Genomic DNA, 22,956 nt, shown 5'->3' with positions numbered 1-22,956 from the left:
GATTCCATGATCAATACTAATATTACTAGTCTATGAGATCTCCAAGGTTTGGGGCCCCTGCCCTTAACCATGGTGCTTGTATATGGAGTGGCTGGTTTCTCCTGTTAAGACAATGCCTCCGTCCCAACAAAGAAAGGGAAGTGCTTGGCTAAGTGCCATCTCTGAGCTCACTGCCTGGAGGACAGCACGCAAACCCAGGACCCACACGGAGACTATGCCACTGAGACGACCTGGAGAGGGAGAGGCATGTGGGTGGGGAGGAGGAAATGTGAGAGGCAGCTGGCTTCATAGGAAGAAAACAAACTGTGGACTCGGATTCAAATCAGAGCTCTGCCACAGACTGGCTCTGTGACTTTGAACAAACTGTTACAGCTTTCTGAACCTCATCCGTACAACGGGATCTTAATAGTAGTTAGTTCATAGAGCTGAAAAGAAAATGAAGAGATTCACGTGGAGCACTCAAGAAAACCTGGCAAGCTGTAGGTGTTCAATAAACATTTGCTACCACGAAGATGATGAAGACACTAATACAGCAGACAGAACAAAGAAGTAGAGGGATAAAAAGAGCCCACTGCTTCCCAGAAGCGGGGAGAATTTTCTCAGTGCCACAAGGTCCGATGTGTCTTGAGCTCTCCCTCACTAAGGTCAATGCCAGGCAGCCAAGAAAGAAGGAGGATTTGCATGGCCCCTCACTGATGAGCACACGCACTCCAGAGCTATGAATACTACTGATGCTGGAGACTGGCCGCCATTCTGCTCTCTTACCTGAATCCCACAAAACCCATCAGATCAACTGCTATGAACTTCTGGTGCCATAGCAGGACCCAAATCAGAATTCTCCCCTCTTCCTGGCCACAGAAGGGAAAAAAATAGTTACTGAAGAAGTAGCAAAAGTTGGGGCTTTCCTGGTAGCTCAGTTGGCAAAAAAATCCACCTGCAGTGCAAGAGACCCAAGACCAATGTCTAGGTCAGGAAGATAACCTGGAGAAGGCATAGGCCACCCATGCCAATATTCATGGGCTTCTCTGGTGGCTCAGATGGTAAACAATCCATCTGCAATGTGGGAGACCTGGGTTCAGTCCCTGGTTGGGAAGATCCCCTGGAGGAGGGCATGGCAACCCACTCCAGTATTCTAGCCTGGAGGATCCCCATGGACAGAGGAGCTTGGGGAGCTCAGAAAGGGCCGGACTGAGCAACTCAGCACAGCACAGACCAATGGAAAGAACAACATACAAATGGTATTCAGGTACCCTCTTCTGGACCATCTGGGCAAGGGCTTTCCCAAAGACATCTCTGTGTCCACTCACTCAATCCCAGGGCTTCAAGGGAGATTCATGGGCTATCCCCACTAAGGAACTCTAATCTGGGGTCAGGAAGCAGATTATGAAGAACCTGACAGAGTCCCACTAGAGTCTGCATGGTGATGGCCCTGGATTTCACCTTTGCTGGTGAATCTGGAGATGAACCAGAGAGGCCCAGTGTCTTAGTCAGCTCAGGACAGTTACTGGCCTCTTATTAGCCCTTGGAGGATACTGTGCACATGATTCATGGCTGTGAAGTAATCTTTTAAAAAATATTTACTTATTTATTTGGCTATGTCAGGTCTTAGTTGCGGCATGTGGGATAATTCATAAAGGCACACGGGCTCTGTAGTTGTGGGCGCATGTGGCTAAGTAGCTCCGAGCCATGTAGGATGTTAGTTCCCTGACCAGAGATCAAAGCTGCATCCCCTGCACTGGAAAGTGGATTCTTAACCACTGGACCACCAGAGAAGCCCCTTAGTAATCTTAAGATCATAAATTCTAGTCATGGCATGGATCCAAGCAGATGTCTCAACTCACCTGATGGAGGTGGTTCAGGAATCTTATATAGAAATGGTACATACAGGAATGAGCAAAATGCAGAGCAGATGGGGTCTCACAACTCCCTGAAAGGTTCTCAGGGGTGTCTCTTTGGCTCCCTGGCACATTGCCCAAAGAGCCACTGCTTCCACTGGCCCTGTGAGGGTCCAGGTACAAAGACCTCCTGGATCACCAATCCCAACTTTTTTAGCACAAGAACCAGTTTCGTGGAAGAGAATTTTCCATGGACGGGGTGGGGTCATGGTGGTTTCAGGACGATTCAAGCAGGTTACATTTATTGTGCACTTCGTTTTTATTATCATGACATCAACTCCACTTAGATCATCAGGCATTAGATCCCGGGGATTGGGGACCCCTGTCCTGGACCATAAGTGGGCCTGATCAGCACACCTGATGGCTCCTCCCAGTCAACTACAAACAAGCAGGAATGGGGCACAGCTGCCATTGAATCTGAGACCGCCCTTTCCCTTACTGAGTGTGGCGAGGGATGCTCATTGCAATGGGCAGAGCCTCATGCAGTGTGGATGTCTGTCCAGGTCACTTCAACAAGAAGGCTTGCTGTATCTTCACTGAACCGTGAACCACATGGCTAATGGCCTTGCCATTCGGTCAGGCTTCTGGCAAGACTCAGACTGGCATATAGAGCAAGACTCCCTGCAGGGACCACCTGTGTTCCTCTCTAGGTAAGGTGTGTGTTTTCTTTTTAATTAATTAATTAATTAAATTTTTGGAGGCTAATTACTTTATAATATTGTACTGGTTTTGCCATATATTGACATGAATATGCCACGGGTGTACATGTGTTCCCCATCCTGAACCCCCTCCCACCTCCCTCCCCATCCCATCCCTCTGGGTAATCCCAGTGCACCAGCCCGAGCACCCTGTATCATGCATCAAGCCTGGACTGGCAATCCGTTTCACATATGATAATATACATATTGGTGCTAAGTCACTTCAGTCGTGTCCGACTCTGTGCGACCCCATAGACAGCAGCCCAGCAGGCTCCGCCATCCCTGGGATTCTCCAGGCAAGAACACGAGTGGGTTGCCATTTCCTTCTCCAATGCATGAAAGTGAAAAGTGAAAGTGAAGTCGCTCAGTCGTGTCCGACTCTTAGCGACCCCATGGACTGCAGCCTACCAGGCTCCTCTGTCCATGGGATTTTCCAGGCAAGAGTACTGGAGTGGGGTGCCATTGCCTTCTCCGAATATACATGTTACGTAAGGTGTTTTTATTCTCTGCTTTTTTCAAGATTTTCTCTGTGTTTGGTTTTCTGCAATTTGAATATGATATGCCTAGGTGTGTTTTTTTTTTTTTCCTTTTGACGTTTATATTGCTTGGTGTTCTCTGAACTTCCTAGATGTGTTGACCTCTCACTAATTTTAGAAAAATCCCAGCTATTATTACTTCAAATACTTCCTCTCTTTCTTTTCTCTTTCTTTGCTTTGTGTAGTCCCATTATACCTGTTATACCTTTTGTAATTGTCCCACAGTGATTGGAAGATATTCTATTCTATGTTTTATTAATTTTTTCTCTACATTTCAGTTTGAGGGGGGTTCTACTGATAAATCTTCAAACTCTCTGATTCTAATCTCAGCCCTTTCCAATCATCTGATGCATCCATTAAATATATTCTTTATTTCTTTGCAGTTTTTTATTCTACTATTTCCTTTATATTCTTTCTAAGGGTTTCTATCTCTCTGTTTACATTATCCATCTGTTCTTGCAAGTTGTCCACCTTTTCCACTGGAGCCCTAGCATATCGATCTATTTTAAATTCTCAGTCAGATAATTTCATATCTCTGCTATACCTGAATCTGCTTCTGACACTTGCTTTGTCTCTTCAGACTATTTCTTCTTTCCTTTTATCAGGCTATGCATCTTTTAGTTGTCGTTGAAAGCCAATAATGATCAGGTATTTGGAAGTACACAGGCCTTTGTATGACATCTTATTTTTGTCTGGCGAAGAGATATGCTGTGTTTACAGTTTTCTGTATCTGTAGTATCAGAGGATTCAATTTCCACAAGTGTTTTGTTTTTGCCTTCTGGCGTCTTTCGTTTCCCATAGACCGCTTCTTAAATAGAGTCTGAGCCTTCCGTTCTTTCATCTGTGACCCACTGCATTATAAGGAGACCTTGTTGATGTTTGGTCAGGTCTGGGTTGAGGAGACACGTTCTATAATCTCATCGTTTGGGCTCAGTTGTTTAGTGTCCCTGACCCCCTGGACTATGACCTTCACAAGTAGTCCTCAGCTTTTTTCTTCTCTTCTGCGAAGGTCAATGTCTAGGGGATTGGAAGTTTGGTAATTTCCCTTACCCCAAGTCCAAGAAGGCTCTGGTGAAGTCTTCTCCCTTGCTGGGTAGGCCATTGTTACGAAGAATGCTCTTGGCTTGTTTCCAGATGGTTACTTCTCCCCTCTTTCTTGGTCAAACAGGAGGCAATATTTCTCTGATCTTTACCAAGAAAACGTGTTGAGGATCCTAGGAGTAAACACCATGATTGTGGGGGTGGGGGTTGCTTTGATTAGGTCCCTAGGAATTTTTAATTCTCAAGTTAGTCCACACTCAGTCACCAGCAATTCATTGAAGCTACCTTTGAAGTTCCAGGTTTTAGATTTCAGCATTTTCTGCCTCAGGTGTGCTGATCTGTGTTCACTATAATCTGTAATCTCGAGAACCAGCTCTTTCTCCGGTTCAGGGATTACAATTTGTCCCATGACCTCAATTCTGTGATGTAGCCAAGAATGGTCATTGATTTTTAATCTGTTCATATTTTTTCTTCTGAGGGTGGGAATGATGACTTGCAAGCTCTTATTGGAGTGGAATCTTTCCTTTAGATTTTAGACATTGTTTTCTTTAGCTCTTTGGATACATCAGGGCTTCCCTTGTGGCGCAGCTGGGAAAGAATCCACCTGCAGTGCGGGAGACCTGGGTTTGATCCCTGGGTTGGAAAGGTCCCCTGGAGAAGGAAAAGGCCACCCACTCCAGTATTCTATCCTGGATAATTTCATGGACTGTATAGTCCATGTGGTAGCAAAGACTTGGACACGATTGAGTGACTTTCATTTCCCCACACTTGGATACATTAAAATATCTGAAAAAAGTCCACTAAAAGATATGGAAGACCGTTAAATGCATTATTACTAAGTGAAAGAAGCCCGTTTCAAAAGGGTACATGCTGAATGAGTCCATTTATATGCCATTGTGGGAAAGGCAGAAGTATGGAGACAGACCAAAAACAGAAAAAAGTTCAGTGGTTGCCAGGCAGAGGGAGGAGGGAGGAGTAGGAAGAACACAGAGGGTTTGCGAGGCAGTGAAAATACTCTGTTTGACAGTATAATGATGGATAGACGTCCTTAGTACATTTGTCCAAATCCATAGAAGGTACAACACCAAGGGTCCCCTGGTTACTTCTGCAAACTCCTTTGGAGCCTCTTTCCTCACTCCTGATATCTAGCCACTCCTGCACCTTTCTTAGATTCAGCATTTTGGCCCAGCAACTTTCATCCGGCTTAGGTATCCTTCAGGTTACGCTTTTGTGTCCCTTCCTGAGTGGCCTTCCTTGACCTTACAACCCAAGTCAGAATCCATGTATTCTCTCTCCTTGTACCACGTTCCTTACACTGACACATCACCATTTGTGTATTTATTGGTTTACTGTCTGGGTCCCTGGTTGGGAGGCAAATTCCATGACAGGAAGGAAAGCATCTGTCTTTCTCCCTGAGGTCTTCCCAGCACCTAGCCCAGGGCCCAAATGGAATAGGTGCTCAGTTGACACAGGTGGAATGAGTGAATAAAGGAGGTTTACTCACCCATTCTGTAGAGGTTGATGCTGTTATCTGAGTAGTGACGTACCTGATGCCACACAACTAGCAAGTGGACATGAATGGGTGAGATCTCAGAATTACAGTTCTTAGGTGAATAGGCATCTTGGAAAGTATTTGCTAAGGGGATGGAAAGTAGGGGTGGGGGAGAAGTGGGGTGTGGAGCAAGTCAGTTTGGAAGACTCCTGAGCAGTGACTCTCGGGGAACTGGCCCCTGGCCAAGGACCTGCAAGACATAGTTTCAGGATTTACAATTGTTGAAAAACGTCCTCCGTTTTCATAATACAGATTGCTGATAAACGGCCCTGCGGGAAGGCTAATAGAAAACACAGCGCTTTCCTTGTAAGGGCAGGTTTTACAGTTTATGGGAAGGAGGCAGGCTTAAAAGGCTCCAGGGAAACTGGCCCTCGCCCCCGCCTTCTACCATTTTCCTAAGCAGAGCAAAGGGCTGCGGGGCGCGGGAGACGCCACCGGTGATGCCAGGACCACACTCGCATAGCGGAAAGTAGATCTTGGTGACCCTGCATCCCGCAGGCTGCACATCGCTCTCCGCCCCACAGACTCCCACACCGCCCTCAGTCTGCACCTCACTTCTCAGACTCCACACGTCCCCACTGCAGCCCCTAGTAACCTCCAGTTCCCCCCTTGTCACCTAGCAGTCTCACATCAACGCACGAAGTGCGAGAAGCTCCTAGGGAAGGCCAAGTGCGGAGAGTCAGCGTGGAGCCAACTCCCCAGCAGAGGGCGCGGGAGAGTCAAGGCCGCCACCGCCAGACCCCGCCTTTCTAAGAAACAGACTCTCTCCTTTGCCCCGCATGAGTTCGCCTACTCCTGTGTGCTCAGTGGCTAAGTCGTGTCCGACTCTTGGCGAGTCCATGGACTGTACCCCGGCAGGCTTCTCTAGCCACGGAATTTTCCGGGCAAGAATACCGGAGTGGGTTGCCATTTCCTACCCGAGGGGATCTTTGTGGCCCAGGGATCGAACCCATGTCTCTTCTGTCTCCAGCATTGGCAAGCAGATTCTTTACCGCGGAGCTACCAGGGCAGCCCTAAATGGCCTTATGGATAGCCGAGAAATAAAGGTTAGTTATTATTATTATTATTATCATTTTCTGATGTAATAAGTAACAGGTGATCTTAAGAAAGAAACCAAGAATCTATGGACTGAGAACGGGACCGGGGACTGTGTTTAGCCAGTTTGCTTTTCTTTTTTTTTTTTAATTTAAATTTATTTATTTTAATTGGAGGCTAATTACAATACTGTATTGGTTTTGTTTCTTTTTTGGCTCCAGTTGCCGGGTGTGTTGTTTCGGCGTCCAGTGTGTTTTGTTTGTCTGTTAGTGTGTAGGTTAAAAATCGTCTTTCTCGGGAGACTGGGGTTGTCTTACACACTCTAATATATACATAATAGATGACAAAGAAGGACCTACTGTGTAGCAGAGGGAACTCAGTACTCTGTACTGAGGAAAGAATCTTAAAAAAGAGTGGAGACTGGTGAATGTTATGTGGCAGCCTGGATGGGAGGGCGATTTGGGGGAGAATGGACATGTGTATGTATGGCTGAGGCCCTTTGGCTGTTCTCCTGAAATTATCACAACATTGTTAGTTGACAACAGGGAAGGTGTGACAAGACGTTTTATGGAGATTAAATCCCCACAGCCCTTTTTGTGTTTCCTTTTTTGGTAAAGAACTTCCCTAGGAATGATATGGACCAAGTCAAAGAACATTAGAGCTGGAAGGAATTTTTGAAATTAAACCGCCTTCTTGTTATTACATATGCGGAATAGGAAGCCCAGAGAGGATAATGACAGAGCACCTGAGTGCAGTCGGTTTCCAGTCTGGAGCTCAAGCTGGAAGCAGGATCTCTCAGGGAAAAGGAGTAGTGTGATGTTTAAAGATTTTATTCTATTCTTTATTAGGTAATTGTTGTAGGAAAAGTTGGAAATTCATGTTTTCATTTACCTTGGATCCTATCACTTCAAAATGATCGTTGTTGTCTTCTGTGTAATTTTCCAGATATTTTCATATATGTAAATACTGGTAAAATGCTGTTTCAACTAAAATTGGATCATATTATCCATGCTTTTTGCAATATAGTTCCTACCAGATGCGTAAACCTGTTGGATGGAGGGACCTTCATTAATTTAATCAGTTGCTTATGATGAACAAGCTTTTTTCAAATGTTAAATTCTTTTAAAAGATGCTGCACTCAACATTCCTGTTTATACATCTTTTGCCAAAGTATTGTCTACCTGTTGATCAGTGTGAATTTTTTTAAATCTCAATTTAAAAACTATTTTAATTAGTTTATTTGGCTGCCCTGGGTCTTAGTTGCTGCATGTGAACTCTTAGGTGTGACCTGTGGGATCTAGTTCCCTCATCGGGGATTGACCCAGGCCCTCTGCACTGGGAACTTGGAATCTTAGCCACTGGACCACCAGGAAAGTCCCCAGTGTGAAGTTTTGTAGGAAGGTAGGGCAGCTGGGTTTGGAATCTGGCCCTGGAGCTTACTGTGTGTCTACACAAATCACAACCTTTCTAGGCTCCAATTTCCTCATCTTTAAGTGGAAGCAATCAGGCTACTGATTGTTTACAGGTATGGGGGAGGACTAAATGAGATAATACATGAAAAATAATTGGTTAGTGCCTAGCACATAGCAAGTCCTAAATCAGTATTAGTCATTATTGTTGTTACTGTTGTCATTACCACCATGACCCCTGAAGAAAACTGGTTCTTCAAAATAACACCCATAGTTTCTACTACTCTTTAAAAGAGAGTAATCAGAATTTCCTGAGGAAATTCTTAGGTGCACAACTTTAGAAGCTGAATTAATATTTTCTATTTCTAACTTTGTTTATCCAGAGGATAAATAATAAGTATAAATGAAGCGTGGGCTGTGGAGCTATTTACCGTGCTCTGCTTGTATAGCTTTCTGCCAGTCAAACCAGGAAAGCAGAGCTATTCGTTGGATGTTCTTATGTAAAAATCAACTAATTTGTGATGAATAAAGCCACTTCTGATTCTTCCTCCTTTGGAAAATGCTTCAAGCCCATCTTATGCCATAAAATCAGCAGAATATCTGTGCTATCGTCTTTGCAACTTCCCCGTATCTTCAAGCTGTTCTCCTGTGAGTTTCTCTTGTATCCGTGGGCCCACTATTTCTTATTCTCAATAGATGTGGGAAAGAGCACAGAAACAGAGGTTGTTGTCTCTCAATCTTGTATTTTTAATCTGGGAAGCTATCCAAGAGTCACACTGGGACAGATTTCAGGTTCATATTCCCACCTGAAGCTTTGGAAACTAGTCACTATTCCGACCAAAGCCTGTACAGTGTCACCCTTATTTGTCTCGGATGCTTGGGGCTAGTGCACTGGGACAACTCAGAGGGATGGTGTGGGGAGGGAGGAGGCAGGAGGGTTCAGGATGGGGAACACATGTATACCTGTGGCGGATTCGTTTTGATATTTGGCAAAACTAATACAATTTGTAAAGCTTAAAAATAAAATTAAATTAAAAAAACACTTAAAAAAATTAAGGAATCAGTCACTCTGTTTTATTGGTTGATTTTGTTTCTTTGTATTTACATATTTTTAATTGAGTTATAGTTGATGTGCAATATTATGAAGTTCAGGGATACAACATAGTGATTCACAGTTTTTAAAAGTTATAGTCCGTTTATAGTTCTTATGACATATTGCTATATTCCATGTGCTGCACAATATGTCCTTGAAGCTTATTTATTTCATATACAGTAGTTTGTACCTAGGCATCCGTTACTAGGATCTTGTCCTTCCCGACTTTTTCTCCCCCACTGATAGTCACTAGTTTGTTCTCTATATTGGTGAGTTTAGTTTCTTTCTTTGGGTCATAGTCACAAGCTTGCTTTACTTTTTAGGTTCCACATACAAGTGATATCATACAGTGTTTGTCTTTCTCTGACTTATTTCACTAAGCGTAATACTCTCCAAGTCCATCCATGTTGTTGCAAATGACAAAATTTCCTTCATTTTATGGCTGAGTAGTATTCCACTGTGTGTCTATACATATACACCACATCCTCTTTATTCCTCTGTTGATGGACACCTGGGTAGATTCCATATCTTGGTTATTGTAAATAGTACTGCAATGAATGCTGTGGTGCATGTATCTTTCCAAATTAGTCTTTCCTTTTTAGGGGGGGATATCTCCCTAAGAATACTCACCCTCTTTGAGAAGCTGGTGGAACATCCAGAGGTTTATGGCCTAGCTCAGAAGTCATTGGTCAGTGACCAAAAGTCATGGTGACCAGTTTTCCAAAATGCTGCCAGTAGCTCCATGCTTACTTATGGTAGCTTCCTCCTCTTCTCCACTGAGCACTGTGGATAGAGACACTCAACAGGATGGGTGGCATAAATGTGGTGGTTACATGAATCCTTTGTGGACACAAAGTTTGTGGAATCTGAGCACCAAATGCTGGGACATCCTTGTCTGTAACTGAGGCCCGAATGCCCCCCGTGTGTCATTTGCCATGCTGTGTCATCCTTCCCTCCAGTAATGACCAGGTCTACTCTACTATGGTGTCTGTCTCCGCTTGTTGTCATGGCTTTGTCAATTAAGCTAGGCTAGAGCTTCTTTTCCTGGGATTGCCTTCCCTGTCCTGAGTGGAGGTTGGCTGGAAAAGCTGGGGCAAGATTTGGCAGGTGGGAGTGAAGCCACGGCCATTATGTTCTGAAGTTGGGTGTAAGGGCAGGTGCGATTGCCGCTTGTATGCATTGGCACTGACGCCCTGGCACCCTTGTTGCCGTGGGCCAGCAGGGGGCCTGCAGCGACTCACCCACAGGGTGATCTCCTACAACAGCTCCAGACCCTGGGCCGTGTGCACGTGCAGCTCTGTGTCAAAGGATGCCGGCTCCTTCTCCAGAATGGAGATGGTAAGAGGCAGATGTATGGATCACAGGATTTTATGCCTTCATGGGTTTTAGCTTGTCCTTGTTGGTTCAAGGGAATCCTTGCAGCTTCCACTTGGTCTTTGCTCTCCCCAGTTCATATACACCTGTCTGCCCAGCTGTTAGCCTTGAATATCTCCAGTGACTTCAGGCCACCATCAAATGTGAAGGCAATAGCCTTTCATAGACTTCATCTCGGCTCCCACCAGTGCATGAGATCTAGTCTCTATAATATATCCCTCATGGCCTTTCACTCTGCTTCTCTCATCAAACCCTACAACTGGGTTTTGTTGTATTGTTTAGTCGCTCAGTCGTGTCTCACTCCTTGCAATCCCATGGACTGTAGCCCGCCTGGCTCCTCTGTCCATGGATTTCTCTGGGCAAGTATACTGGAGTAGATGGCCAATTCCTTCTCCAGGTGATCTTCCTGATCCAGGGATCAAACCTGAGTCTCCTGCTTGGCAGGTGGATTCTGTACCACTGTGCCACCAAGGAAGCCAATTGTGTGTGTGTGTGTGTGTGTGTGTGTATTTCAGATTGTTTTAAGCCAGTCATCTCCTGATGGTGACTTGGGTTGTTCCCATGCCTTGGCTGTTGTAAATAGCGCTGCTATGAACATTATGGTGCCTGTGTCTTTTCAAATTAGAGTTTTCATTTTTTTTTCTGGATCCAGGAATGGAATTTCTGGATCAAATGGTAATTCTATTTATAGTTTTTGAAGAACCTGCATACCATTTTCCATTGTGCCTGTACCAATTTACACTCCCACCAACAGTATAGGAGGGTTTCTTTTTCTCCACACCCTGTCTACCATTTATTAGTAAATTTTTGATGATAGCCATGCTGACCTGTGTGAGGTGTTACCTCATTGTGGTTTTGATTTGCATTTCTCTGTTGCTTAGCCACGTTCGTCATCTTGTCACGTGCCTCTTGGCCCTCTATGTCTGCTTTAGAGCATGTCTATTTAGGTCTTCTGCCCATTTTTTGATTAGGTTGTTTATCTTTTCTGCATTGAGTCATTATGAACTGTTTGTGTGGTTTAGATTTCTTAGGTTTACTTTTTCAATTTCATCTTTAATTGTTTTACAGTGTTCTGGGGGCCATGCTGCATGGCTTGTGGGATCTTAACTCCAAATTAGGGATTGAACTCGTGCCCTCAGCAGTGAGTGAGGGGTGCTAACCACCGTACTGCCAGGAATTCCCTATATTTCGGATATTAACCCCTTCTCAGTTGCACCCTTTGAAAATATTTTCTCCTATTCAGTAGGTTTTCTGTTAGTTTTTTTGATGATTTCTTTTGCTGTGCATAATAAGCTTTTCAGTTTCATTAGGGCCCATTTGTTTCCTTCTGCTTTGATTGATATTTCTTTTGCCTTGGGTGATTGATGTAAGAAAATGTCGCTGTGATTTATGTCACAGAAAGTTTCACCTATGCTTTTTCTAGGAGTTGAACGGTGTCTTGTTTTACATTTAAGTTTTTAACCATTTTGAGTTTATTTTTGTGTATGGTGTGAAGAAATGTGCTAATTTCACTCTTACATGTGTAGCATCCAGTCTTCCCAGTGCCGCTTGCTGAAGAGACTGTCTTATCCAATGCATAGTTTTGCCTCTTTTGTCATGGATTAATTGACAGTAGGAGTGCGGGTTTATTTTGGGGGTCTCTGTTCTGTTCCTTTGATCTATATGTCTGTGTTTGTTCCAGTACCATGGTGGTTTGATTACTGTGGCTGACAACAGAATTTTTCGTTTCTCAAAAAACTGAAAAGATATGTACATGACAATTTACTAAGGCTCTATTACCCTTGCTTTCTCTTTTTAGTGTTAATTGTAGATTATTTCTTTTTTTAATATTTTTCTTTATTACTCTCTTTGGCTGCACTGGGTCTTTGGTGTGGCATGTGGGATCTTAGTTCCCTGACCAGGCATTGAACCCAGGTCCCCTGTAGTGAGAGTACAGAGTCTTAGCCATTGAACTGCCAGAGAAGTCCCACCCTTGCTTTCTTTTTAAGAAGTATCTATTGATTTATTTTTGACTGTGCTGGGTCTTGGTTGCTTCGTGTGAGCTTTCTCTAGTTGTGGTGAGTGGGGGCTGCTCTCTAGCTGTACTGCACGGGCTTCTTATTGCAGCGGCTTCTCTTGCTGTGGAGCACGGACTCCAGGGTGCTTGCGCTTCAGTAGTTGCAGCTCGTGGGCTCAGTAGTTGTGCTTCCCAGATTTTACAGCCTGGCAAGCCGATTCTTTTCCACAGAGCCCCCTCGGAAGCCTAGTTCCCCCTTACATATAGAACAAAAACAGTTTTGCACAGTTTTTTCCAAATCTTGATTTCCTCCCTTTCAACACTATGTCCTGTGATACTGCAGATTCCCTTCCAACATGCCCTGTCTATGGATCCCTGGAAATTCCTCCATCTCCTGCGTGCTCCTAACCTAGGCCCTTGGCTCAAGCCTTTTCTGCTTGAGCTCTGAACTCTGTTGGATCCCTAACCATCTCCTCTTTCCATGTTCAGTTCTCACGCCCAGCTAATGACTTAGGGCATAGTCTCTGAATTAGAAATAGTTTTCATCAATAACACCAAAGTAACAATATAAATAATAGCAATAGCAATACAAGTACTACCAATAACTCACATGGATCAAGCCCTTATCTATTGTGCCAGGCACTGCTCTACGTGTTTTCAACATATAAATTTTTCTGTTCTTCCCAATAACTCCTCACCCGACATCTTCAATGTCAGTGTGGACGAGGATACAGACTGACCACACTCTTGTTCCCTTTACTCCAGCACCAGTTGATGCTGGTTGAGTGCTCACCATGGGACTTAACTTTATTCCTTTATTTAAACCTAAGAACAGTGTAAGGCACATACCATCATGAGATCCATTCTATAGATGGGACAGTTGAGGCACAGAGAGAGGTCAGCCAACTTGCCCAGTGTCACAGAGCGAGGAAGTGGTGGGGCTCTGCAATCCGCCTCCATAATCTGTGGCTTCTTTCTCTGGTGTGGGCTGATCTGCCTCTGGAGACACTGAGAACCCACAGCACAATGGATGGGTCGGGTATTGTGACATTCCCACACCGCCCAGCACAGGGCCTCTGTACCACAGCCAACATAGGCTTAGTGATGCTCACAGGTACAAAAACATGCAGGACAGATGTCATTTTCACAGGAAACCATTCTGTCCTCATTGGGAATCGTCAGAGGATAGATACCTCCCTTCTCACAGAACCTCATGAATAAATGAATAAAGAGAAAGTGACTGAAGTGGTAAACATGAAGCGGTGTGGTGTGGTCCTCTGTAAAGTTTTATTGGAAATCTTAAATGCCAAAGTGTTATTGCCCAGGATGTAAAGAACTATTCGTCCCAAATACAAGCTTCCAAAAGGCACATTAGTGATGGGCGCACAAATGTCACCTCCTCTCCTCCACACCTGCACTAAAGTGTCATTAAGAATGACATACTTGAGGGACTTCCTTGGCAGTCCAATGGTTAAGACTCTGTGATTCCACTGTAGGGAAGACCAGTTCAATCCCTGGTGGGGAAAACTAAGATCCCATATGCCATGGGACATGGGAAAAAAGAGAGAAAGAGAGGTTTAAAGAATTTACCAACACAATTAATTAATGATAAAAATGATTAATGTCCTCCAGGATAAAGGTGCCTAAGAGGCTGTCTGATCAAATCCCTGTTCCTCTCAAAGGCAGGTTGCCTAATACAGCAGCCCCAGCTCTGTCTACCTGCTCCTCCTTCTCTGTTCCAACCCAGTGGTAGAAGAGGGGCCACAGGTGAAAGTGCAGTGAGTGAATCAGGGCAGCACAGAGCTTGTCGGTGAGTGACACTGAGCAGTAACACTCTGGTTTCATTTCTTTTAAAAGGGGGATGATGATTGTGATGAGGGAGCAGGTAGAAACAGGATAAATCAAGTACAACGTCAAGCATGAGACTCATGGTTAGAAGCTATTCTTCATATTTGGGATATTCCCATGCCCCAGGACACCTGTAAATACCTCTTGAACAAGCATAAAACCCTCAGCCTGGCCTGGCTTTCATTTGCACTTCTCACTGCAGAAACAGAATTCTGGAAGTTAGAGGAGGGACAGAGAGGGAGGGGAGTGGAAGGGTGGGTTGGGGAGGGGTGAGGGTGGAGGGGAAGAAGGGAACTGAGGTGCAGGAGAGAAGAGCAGCAATGGGGAAGATGGAAACAAACACTTCCTGATCTAGAACACGGGCGCAAGTGTTGTAGGGTGCCTGCAGCCAGCGGTGGGGAGCTGAGTCCAGCCCTGTATGCAGAGCTCCACAGTTACCTGCCAAGTGGAAGGAAGGGCCCCGAAGGAAGGGCCCCTTGCACTGTAAGCTTTCTGAGAGCACCAAGCACTGGCCAGGGTCTATGCGTGCACTCTGACGTGGGTTAGCACAAATCGGTAGTACTTGTTGCTTCATAAGGGGCGGGTTGGGTTTCTTGCAGCCAGCTTCTGAGCACACTGTGTGCCCTGAAATAGAGGCCCCAGGAGCCAGAGCAAGCAGCCCCCTAGCTAATCATTTCATCTGAATCACTAGCCCCATTCCTGGACTTTGCGGGTGAGTGAAACAGAACCAGAGCCCCATCCATTAGTTACAGAGTTGGAGCGGTGGAGGGGGGGGGTGGGGAGGAGACGTGCTCAGAGCACATAGGACAAAGGGGACCACTGGGCTGTGGCCTTCTCCAGCCCCATCTTTGCATCTCTTGCTCCAGGGGAACTATGGGCTAGGAGCCCAAATCCCTGGAGAGATGTTCTCCTAATGTTTCTCCAGGGCTCTGGCTCCAGGGGCCAGTGAGGTCTCATTTCCCTGCCCCTCCGCACCCCAAGTTAGCACACCTCCACTTTATGGCCATACCCTGGCTTCAAGGGCTCGCAGAGGGTCCCACCTACCTCAGTCAAGGGGCAGGGCCGGAGGGAGTGGGGGACCAGGGAGGGAGGGGGGTCGAGGGAGGGAGGGCGCCTAAGCAGGAGCAGGTACACATTGGACCAGCAACGGAAGCTACAACTTGGACCAGGCGCCCAGAAAACTGACCTAGCACTTAGCCCCAGGACTATCCCGGCCTAGGACATCTGCACAGATCCGGGAATAGAGGCTGATTCATTCACAGCACTCAAGACTGGAGCCTCCGCTGGGGGCAGGTGAGGTGGGGGCACAGCCTGGATGATGCTATTGCAGCCTGGGAGACCGGGAAGAATTGCTTGGTCAGAGGCCGGGCCAGGTCAGGTGCTTTGGCGAAGCCCAGAAAACGCCCTTTCCCTGGGAGAGGCCAGTGGACCGGACTCAGCTGCCACACAGTCACAGCCCTTGGTCTCCCTATAGCCTCTCTCTCGGCCTTGCGCCTTTTCCAGATATGAAGCCTCCGTTGGTATGAGCGATGGTAGTGGGAGGAGAAGAGGGCTAAGTGCGGTCTGAACTGGCACTGGGGGAGGTCCAGGAGGAACCCAGGAGCCCAGGAGGAAGCAGTAGCAGCAGCAGCTGAAGCTGACCACCTGGGGCCCGGAATTGAGGCGGGGGTGCAGGTGGGGAAACGAGGGAACCTGCAGAGGGGCCTCCACCACATCACATTCACCCTTTGAGCCAATGGACGGAGAGCCTTTTCCACTGCACCAGATACCTCGCCTGGTTCCTGAGTATACAGCTAACCCTGGAGCTGCCTAGTTCTCCAGGGGGCTCGGTTGCCCCTGGGTGCCTCTGGTTCTCTTCTGCAGTCCATCTTCAGAGCCAAAAGCTACCTGGATGGCCCAAGGCCAACAGGGACACCTCCCTCAGGACTCTGTGGTGGAGGCGGTACCTAGTGGCATCCTGTGGTATTTAAATCCATCAAGTAGGGAAAGTTTGGCCACTGACCTGGTTGTTAATAATGTTTTGTTGGAACCACACATGAGGTACAGTGGAGCAAGTGCAGGGTCACAATTACCTATGTTTCAAATTTAGTAATATTTTCATCATGTGCTATTTTTGCACTAATTTTGATATTTATTAAATACTGCATTAAAATATTTTTGTCTTGAATACTAATTTTATTTGATGCCACAATGACGTTTTGCACAGGAGGGAAAACCACCTCCTAAAGCAAGTCTGGAGCTGAGTATTACAGAAACGTGTACTGGGGTAGGGGGCGTGAAGGGGATGGAAACTTTAAACCCAAGCATGAAATAACATCCACATATTTAATTTCATCCACATCTCCAAATTCTGAACATTTTGATTTCATTCTCTAAGGAAGGAGCTTGCAAGACACATGGATGAGACTGCATTCAGATTGCACATGAGTAAACCTGAAAAAAATTTGGCAGATGAGCCATCCTAAAACCTGCTTCTGGGCTTGGACACTTTTGTCCTGGACATTCTCACGTTGATTTGTGCTTATGGCCATTTCCATGATTGGAAAATAAGATTTGAACTCTCAGTTCAGTTCAGTCGCTCAGTTGTGTCCAACTCTTTGTGACCCCAAGAACAGCAGCACGCCAGGCCTCCCTGTCCATTGCCAACTCCTGGAGTCCACTCAAACCCATGTCCATTGAGTCGGTGATGCCATCCAACCATCTCATCCTCTGTCGTCCCCTCCTCCTCCTGCCCTCAGTCTTTCCCAGAATCAGGGTTTTTTTCTAATGGGTCAGCTCTTCGCATCAGGTGGCCAAAGTATTGGTGTTTCATCTTCATCATCAGTCCTTCCAATGAACACCCAGGACTGATCTCCTTTAGAATGGACTGGTTGGATCTCCTTGCAGTCCAAGGGACTCTCAAGAGTCTTCTCCAACACCAAATTTCAAAATCATCAATTATTCTGCGGTCAGCTTTCTTTAAAGTCCAACTCTAACATCCATACATGACCACTGGAAAAACCATAGGCTTGACTAGACGGACCTTTGTTGGCAAAGTAATGTCTCTGCTTTTGAATATGCTGTTTAGGTTGGGCATAACTTTCCTTCCAAGCAACGAGCGTCTTTTAATTTCATGGCTGCAATCACCATCTGCAGACTCTGAAAGTGACAGTTGCTCAGTCCTGTCTGACTCTTTGACACCCCATGGTCTATATAGTCCACAGAATTCTCCAGGCCAGAACACTGGACTGGGTAGTTGTTCCCTTCTCTGAGGGATCTTCCCAACCCAGGGATCAAACCCAGGTCTCCTTCATTGGAGGCAGATTCTTTACCAGCTGAGCCACCAGGGAAGCCCTTAGGGGCTCTAAAGGGTAGTAAATGGGATCAGTAAATTCAAGCTCACGGAAATAGCCCATTACCAGTGAGAACATAGTTCCCAAAGGAAAAAAATAGAGCCACTTTTCCTACACCTGTGGTACCTACCTATCTGCCATCTATCTATCTGAATGTATATGGATACAGTCTCTTCCTATAAAGTTCAGGTCCTTGTAACACAAATGTCCTTTAGGGAGGAAATTAGCCCTCCTAAACTCAATCCTTCCATCTTATGAGTAGTTCATATTGGGACTCAATGTGACCTGAAAGTACTTAATGCACTGAGGATCTGGGTTATAAGAGGGTTCAATTGAACTACTTGAAATATTCAAAACCAAGCCTAATCTGAGGTAAAATGAGTGATTTTGTGAATATTTCAGTGCTGGCACAAGGGAGTAATTGGTTCAGAGAACACACTATAGGAGTAACTAGCATCTGTTTAGTTGCACCAAGATGGATGGGGTGGAAAGCTTAAAGTCCATGTTCTCCCGCTGTTGTTTTTCAGTGTTTGGTAATGCAAGGTAGGGAGTGGCAGCACTAAATCTATCAATGAAAACAAAACCAAAACTGAACAATTGCAGACAAAATTCTAGTGACCCATAAAGGGTAAAAAATAGAATTGTAATATATAGTCTACTAATGCCTTGAAGATATCACACAGATTCAATGTTATGAAACTATCAAATACATAAGTGAATATTCTCTTGAGGAATTTCTAGTCTCAGGACTTTTTTAAACCACTTTTTGTGGTACAATTAGGAACAAGTGGGTTTTGTGGAATTTGTTTGGTGTTGGTGGGGTCAATTCAGGGTAGATTTGGACCTGTGTTAATCTGAAGTACTTTTTCATTTCCTCAAGTAGTGATGAGTTATTTCTAGGTCATGAGATCAGCAGGTGAATACTTGAGACCATAGAAAACCTCAAGTTGTATCAAAGAAGCACTGGTAGGAGGAAAAATCAGGAAAGTTTTATTATTAGCTTTGCTGCAGAGCCCTGTGTGAGGGTTGTGACGGACCTGGGCTGCAGACCTGACAGGGGTTGGAGTGACGGGTCTGGAAACCTGGGCTGGGAGCCTAAGGCCAGGGGCTGGGCTCACAGCCAGTCTGGCCAGGGCTTGGGAGGCCCAGGCCTCTGCCCTGTCACACAGGCAAAGAAAACTCACAGGGAAAGAAAACCTGACGTTTTGGTGACTTGCTTCTCCTGGCTTTACATAGTGATCTCTTAGAGGAGTTCTCAAGGGCGAAAGAGCAAGAAGAAACAAGGGTAAAGAGAAAATGTTCTCATCTGTGTCCAGACTACAGCATGAATACCCAAGAATATCCTTTTCTCTTGCTTTTTTTTCATTCAGGTATATTTGACATACACTAGTTTCAGGTGTGTAACATAATATTTGTTGTTCGCATACATTACAAAATGATTACCACAAGTGTAGTTAAGGTCCATCACCATACAGTTACAGATGATTATTTCTAGTGATGAGAAGAAACTCATTTTTGTTAGTGCTATTTTTTTTTTTTTTTTTTGTCCACGACTCGTACCTTTCAGGATCAGTTCCCTGACCAGGGATTGAACTTTGGTCATGGAAGTGAAAGCTCAGAATCCCCACCGCTAGATCCCAAGGGAAGTCCCAAGAAGAAACTCTTAATATGTTTTTCCTTTTCTCTTTTGCAAATATAACAGACTTGCTTTCTGTAATCATTATTGGGAATAGAGACCTAATGCTGGCCCACATACCCCAGTGTGGGCTCTGGTTGTTTAGGGAGGTACATTTTGGTTGGTACCACTGGTCCATTTGAATCCTCCCAAAATGAGCCCTATTGCGCTTTCTTATTGGCTCAGATGATAAAGACTCTGCCTGCAATGCAGGAGTCCTGGGTTCTATCCCTGGGTTAGGAAGATCCCCTGGAGGATGAAATGGCATCCCACTCAATATTCTTGCCTAAAAAATTCCATGGACAGAAGACCCTGGTGGGCTACAGTCCACGGCATTGCAAAGACTTGGACATGACTGAGTGACTAACACTTTCACTTTAACAATGAGCTCTATTACACTCGTCTTCTTGATGTACTCATGTAGAGGAAGGATCCTAAATCCTAAAATTACAGAGCAAAAATGAGGAGTCAGGCAAGGGGAGGAGACTTCCAGTGTCACAATTTGTAGTCTGGGAACTTCCAAAATGATTAAATGCCATGTAAATACCATTAACTAAGATGCTGAGTGGAAGGTGTGGTTTCATTGACATGGTTTTGTTAATAGTTGCCAGACATCCTGGGAAAAGACTTTGTGTGACCCCACCTCCACAATTAAAAATATTTTTTTTTTATTGAGGTACAATTGACATACATTATTTTCTTAGGCTCCAAAATCACTGCAGATGGTGACTGCAGCCATGAAATGAAAGGACACTTGCTCCTTGGAAGATAAACTATGACCAACCTAGACAGCATATTAAAAAGCAGGGACATTACTTTGCCAACAAAGATCAGTCTAGTCTCAGCTATGGTTTTTCCAGTAGTCATGTGTGGATGTGAGAGTTGGGCCATAAAGAAAGCTGAGTGCTGAAAAACTGATGCTTTTGAACTGTGGTGTTCGAGAAGACTCTTGAGAGTCCCTTGGAGTGCAAGGAGATCAAACCAGTCCATCCTAAGGAAATCAGTCCTGAATATTCATTGGAAGGACTGATGCTCAAGCTCCAGCTCCAATACTTTGGCCATCTGATTCGAAGAACTGACTCATTGGAAAAGACCCTGATGATGGGAAAGATGGAAGGCAGGAGGAGAACTAGACAACAGAGGATGAGATGGTTGGATGGCATCACTGACTCGATAGATATGAGTTTGAGCAAGCTTCAGGAGTTGGTGATAGACAGGGAAGCCTGGCGTGCTGCAGTCCATGGGTCACAAAAGTCAGACACGCCTGAGTGACTGTAATGAACTGAACTGACATACATTATATTAGTTTCAGGTGTATAACACAGTGATTCAGTTATCTTATACACGGTGAAATGACCACAATAAATCTAGTTAACATCATTACCACACCACAGTTTTTCTTATAATGAGAACTTTTAACAGCTACTTGGTCAACAACTTTCAAATGGACAATACAAATATTATTAACTATAATTACCACCCTGTATATTGCACATCCCCCTATGACGTGTTTGTACCTTTGAATCCCTTCACCATTTTTTGAACCTCTGGGGACCACCAATCTGTTCTGTTGTGTGAGCATTAAAAAAAATTTTTTTTTGGCAGATTGTTGCTTGTTTTGAGAGTCCTCCATGTAAAAGGAGAAGAAAATGGCAACCGACTCCAGTATTCTTGCCTAGAGAATCCCCTGGACAGAGGAGCCTGGTGGGCTGCCGTCTGTGGGGTCGCACAGAGTCAGACACGACTGAAGTGACCTAGCAGCAGCAGCAGCATGTAAAAATGATATCATACAATATCTATCTTTATGATTTATTTCACTTAGCATAGTGCTCTCAAGGTTCATCCATGTAGCCAATTCAAAGTTTCCTTTTTGTGGGTGAATAATGTTCCATTGTATATACAGGTATGCCTCATTTCTTGTGCTTGACTTTAATGCACTTTGCAGATATCGTGTTTACACATTGAGCTTTGTGGCCACCTTGCATCTCCAAGTCCAGTGGTGCCATTCATCCAAAAGCATTTGCTCACTTCTTGCCTCTGTCACATTTCGGTCCTTTTCGCAATATTTCAAGCTTTTTCATCATTGTTATATTTGTAATGCTGATCTGTGATCAGTGATCTGTTACTGTTGCAAAAGTATTCGAACTTGCTGAAGGCTCAGAAGATGGTTAACATTTTTTAGCAGTATTTTTCAAGTAGGGTATTTATGCTATTGTCTAAGACATAATGCTATTGCACACTGAATAGAATACAAATACAGTGTAAAAATGACATTTATATGTATTGGGAAAACAAGAAATTTGTGTGGATGACATTGTAGTGCTATTTGCCTCATTACTGTGGTCTGGAGCCAAACCCACGGTATCTCCGAGCCATGCCTGTATACACGTGTTCTTTGTCCATGCATCCGTGGATAGACAGTGAGGTTGTTTGCTTATCTGGCTGTTGCACGTGATGCTGCAGTGAACACGGGGGTGCCACACTGTGGCTGACCTTGTTCTAAAATGCCTAGTTCTACTCTCCTGCCTTAGATCTCTTGATGGTGTTGGACTCTCCTAGGTGAGGCGAAGGGCTGGTAGGACCATGGTGTTTGACCACTCAGGCAACATCACCACCATCTAGAATTCTGAACCTGAGGGTAGAACCGAATCAGCTGACAGTGTCCTGAGCCCACAAAAGCTGGAGGGTGGGGACAGGTTGGCGTATGCAGAAATGACGGTGGTCTGCCTCTTTCCCTCCAATTATTGGCTGGGCAGAAACTGAGTTAGAATGGACTTGAACCTAGTTAGGTGAACTTGCCTTAGCATTCAAGACTAAAATATTAAGGCAGTATCCAGAGCTTCAGCAACTCTCATGTCCCAGTAAGACAAGTCACAAGCCCCCTGAGCCCCCTTGCCAGACCACCTTTCTAACTCTCAAGAGGTTAGACCCCCTCAGTCATCGTTCTGTCTAGAAAGCCAGCATGTTCCTTCCTAGTAACTATTTAGTTCAGACTGAAGATGGCCTTTAAATTGGTTCTGTTTCCCTCGTTATGACTTTGAAAGGGGTTGAGTCTTTATCATGCCCAGCCCCCCCAAAGACCAGGGTGACACTGTCCCTAGTGAGGAGGGGCAGAGCAGCTGGACTGCTGGTAGAGCACTAACATTTCTTTATCCTGTTACCAGGCAAAGCACTGACAGCAGGGACACGGCACTGTTTGCGAGCGGGCTTACATGTAGGACGTGGAAAATAATCCAAGAATACTAAAAGTGAGAGGACAGGAGCAAAGCAGTAAGCCTAGACCAGAGCTTGGCACATACAGTCTACCATCCCTAAGGGTGGGCTGGAGGGAGGGATGCAGCCTTAACCTTCCTACAGTATTTTGGCAATGAAATAGTTCCTTCCATTTCATCAGTGGCATACAGATTTGCATGTTGTGTTTTTCTCTCAAGACCTTAACTGCCCAAGGCTTACGAGTGGGAGGGCCAAGTGT

The 22,956-nt window shown here is 45.0% G+C and overlaps 1 protein-coding gene across 3 annotated transcripts in view; it reads left to right on the top strand.

The window, feature by feature from the left end:
* Positions 1-6,480: 6,480 nt before the first annotated feature.
* LOC112445062 (fibrous sheath-interacting protein 2) overlaps positions 6,481-22,956 on the top strand; it is a 93,764-nt gene continuing 77,288 nt past the window's right edge. For all 3 annotated transcript variants that reach the window (XM_059883726.1, XM_024988565.2, XM_059883727.1), the window contains exon 1: positions 6,481-6,768. In XM_059883726.1, coding sequence (XP_059739709.1) covers positions 6,502-6,768 — 267 coding nt within the window. In that variant the 5' untranslated portion in view covers positions 6,481-6,501. The remainder of the gene's footprint in view (positions 6,769-22,956) is intronic.

This window comes from Bos taurus, chromosome X, assembly GCF_002263795.3.
Source record: "Bos taurus isolate L1 Dominette 01449 registration number 42190680 breed Hereford chromosome X, ARS-UCD2.0, whole genome shotgun sequence".
NCBI classification, from domain to species: domain Eukaryota; kingdom Metazoa; phylum Chordata; class Mammalia; order Artiodactyla; family Bovidae; genus Bos; species Bos taurus.
The sequence above is the reverse complement of the archived record's forward strand: the minus strand, read 5'-3'. Positions and strand labels throughout refer to the sequence as shown.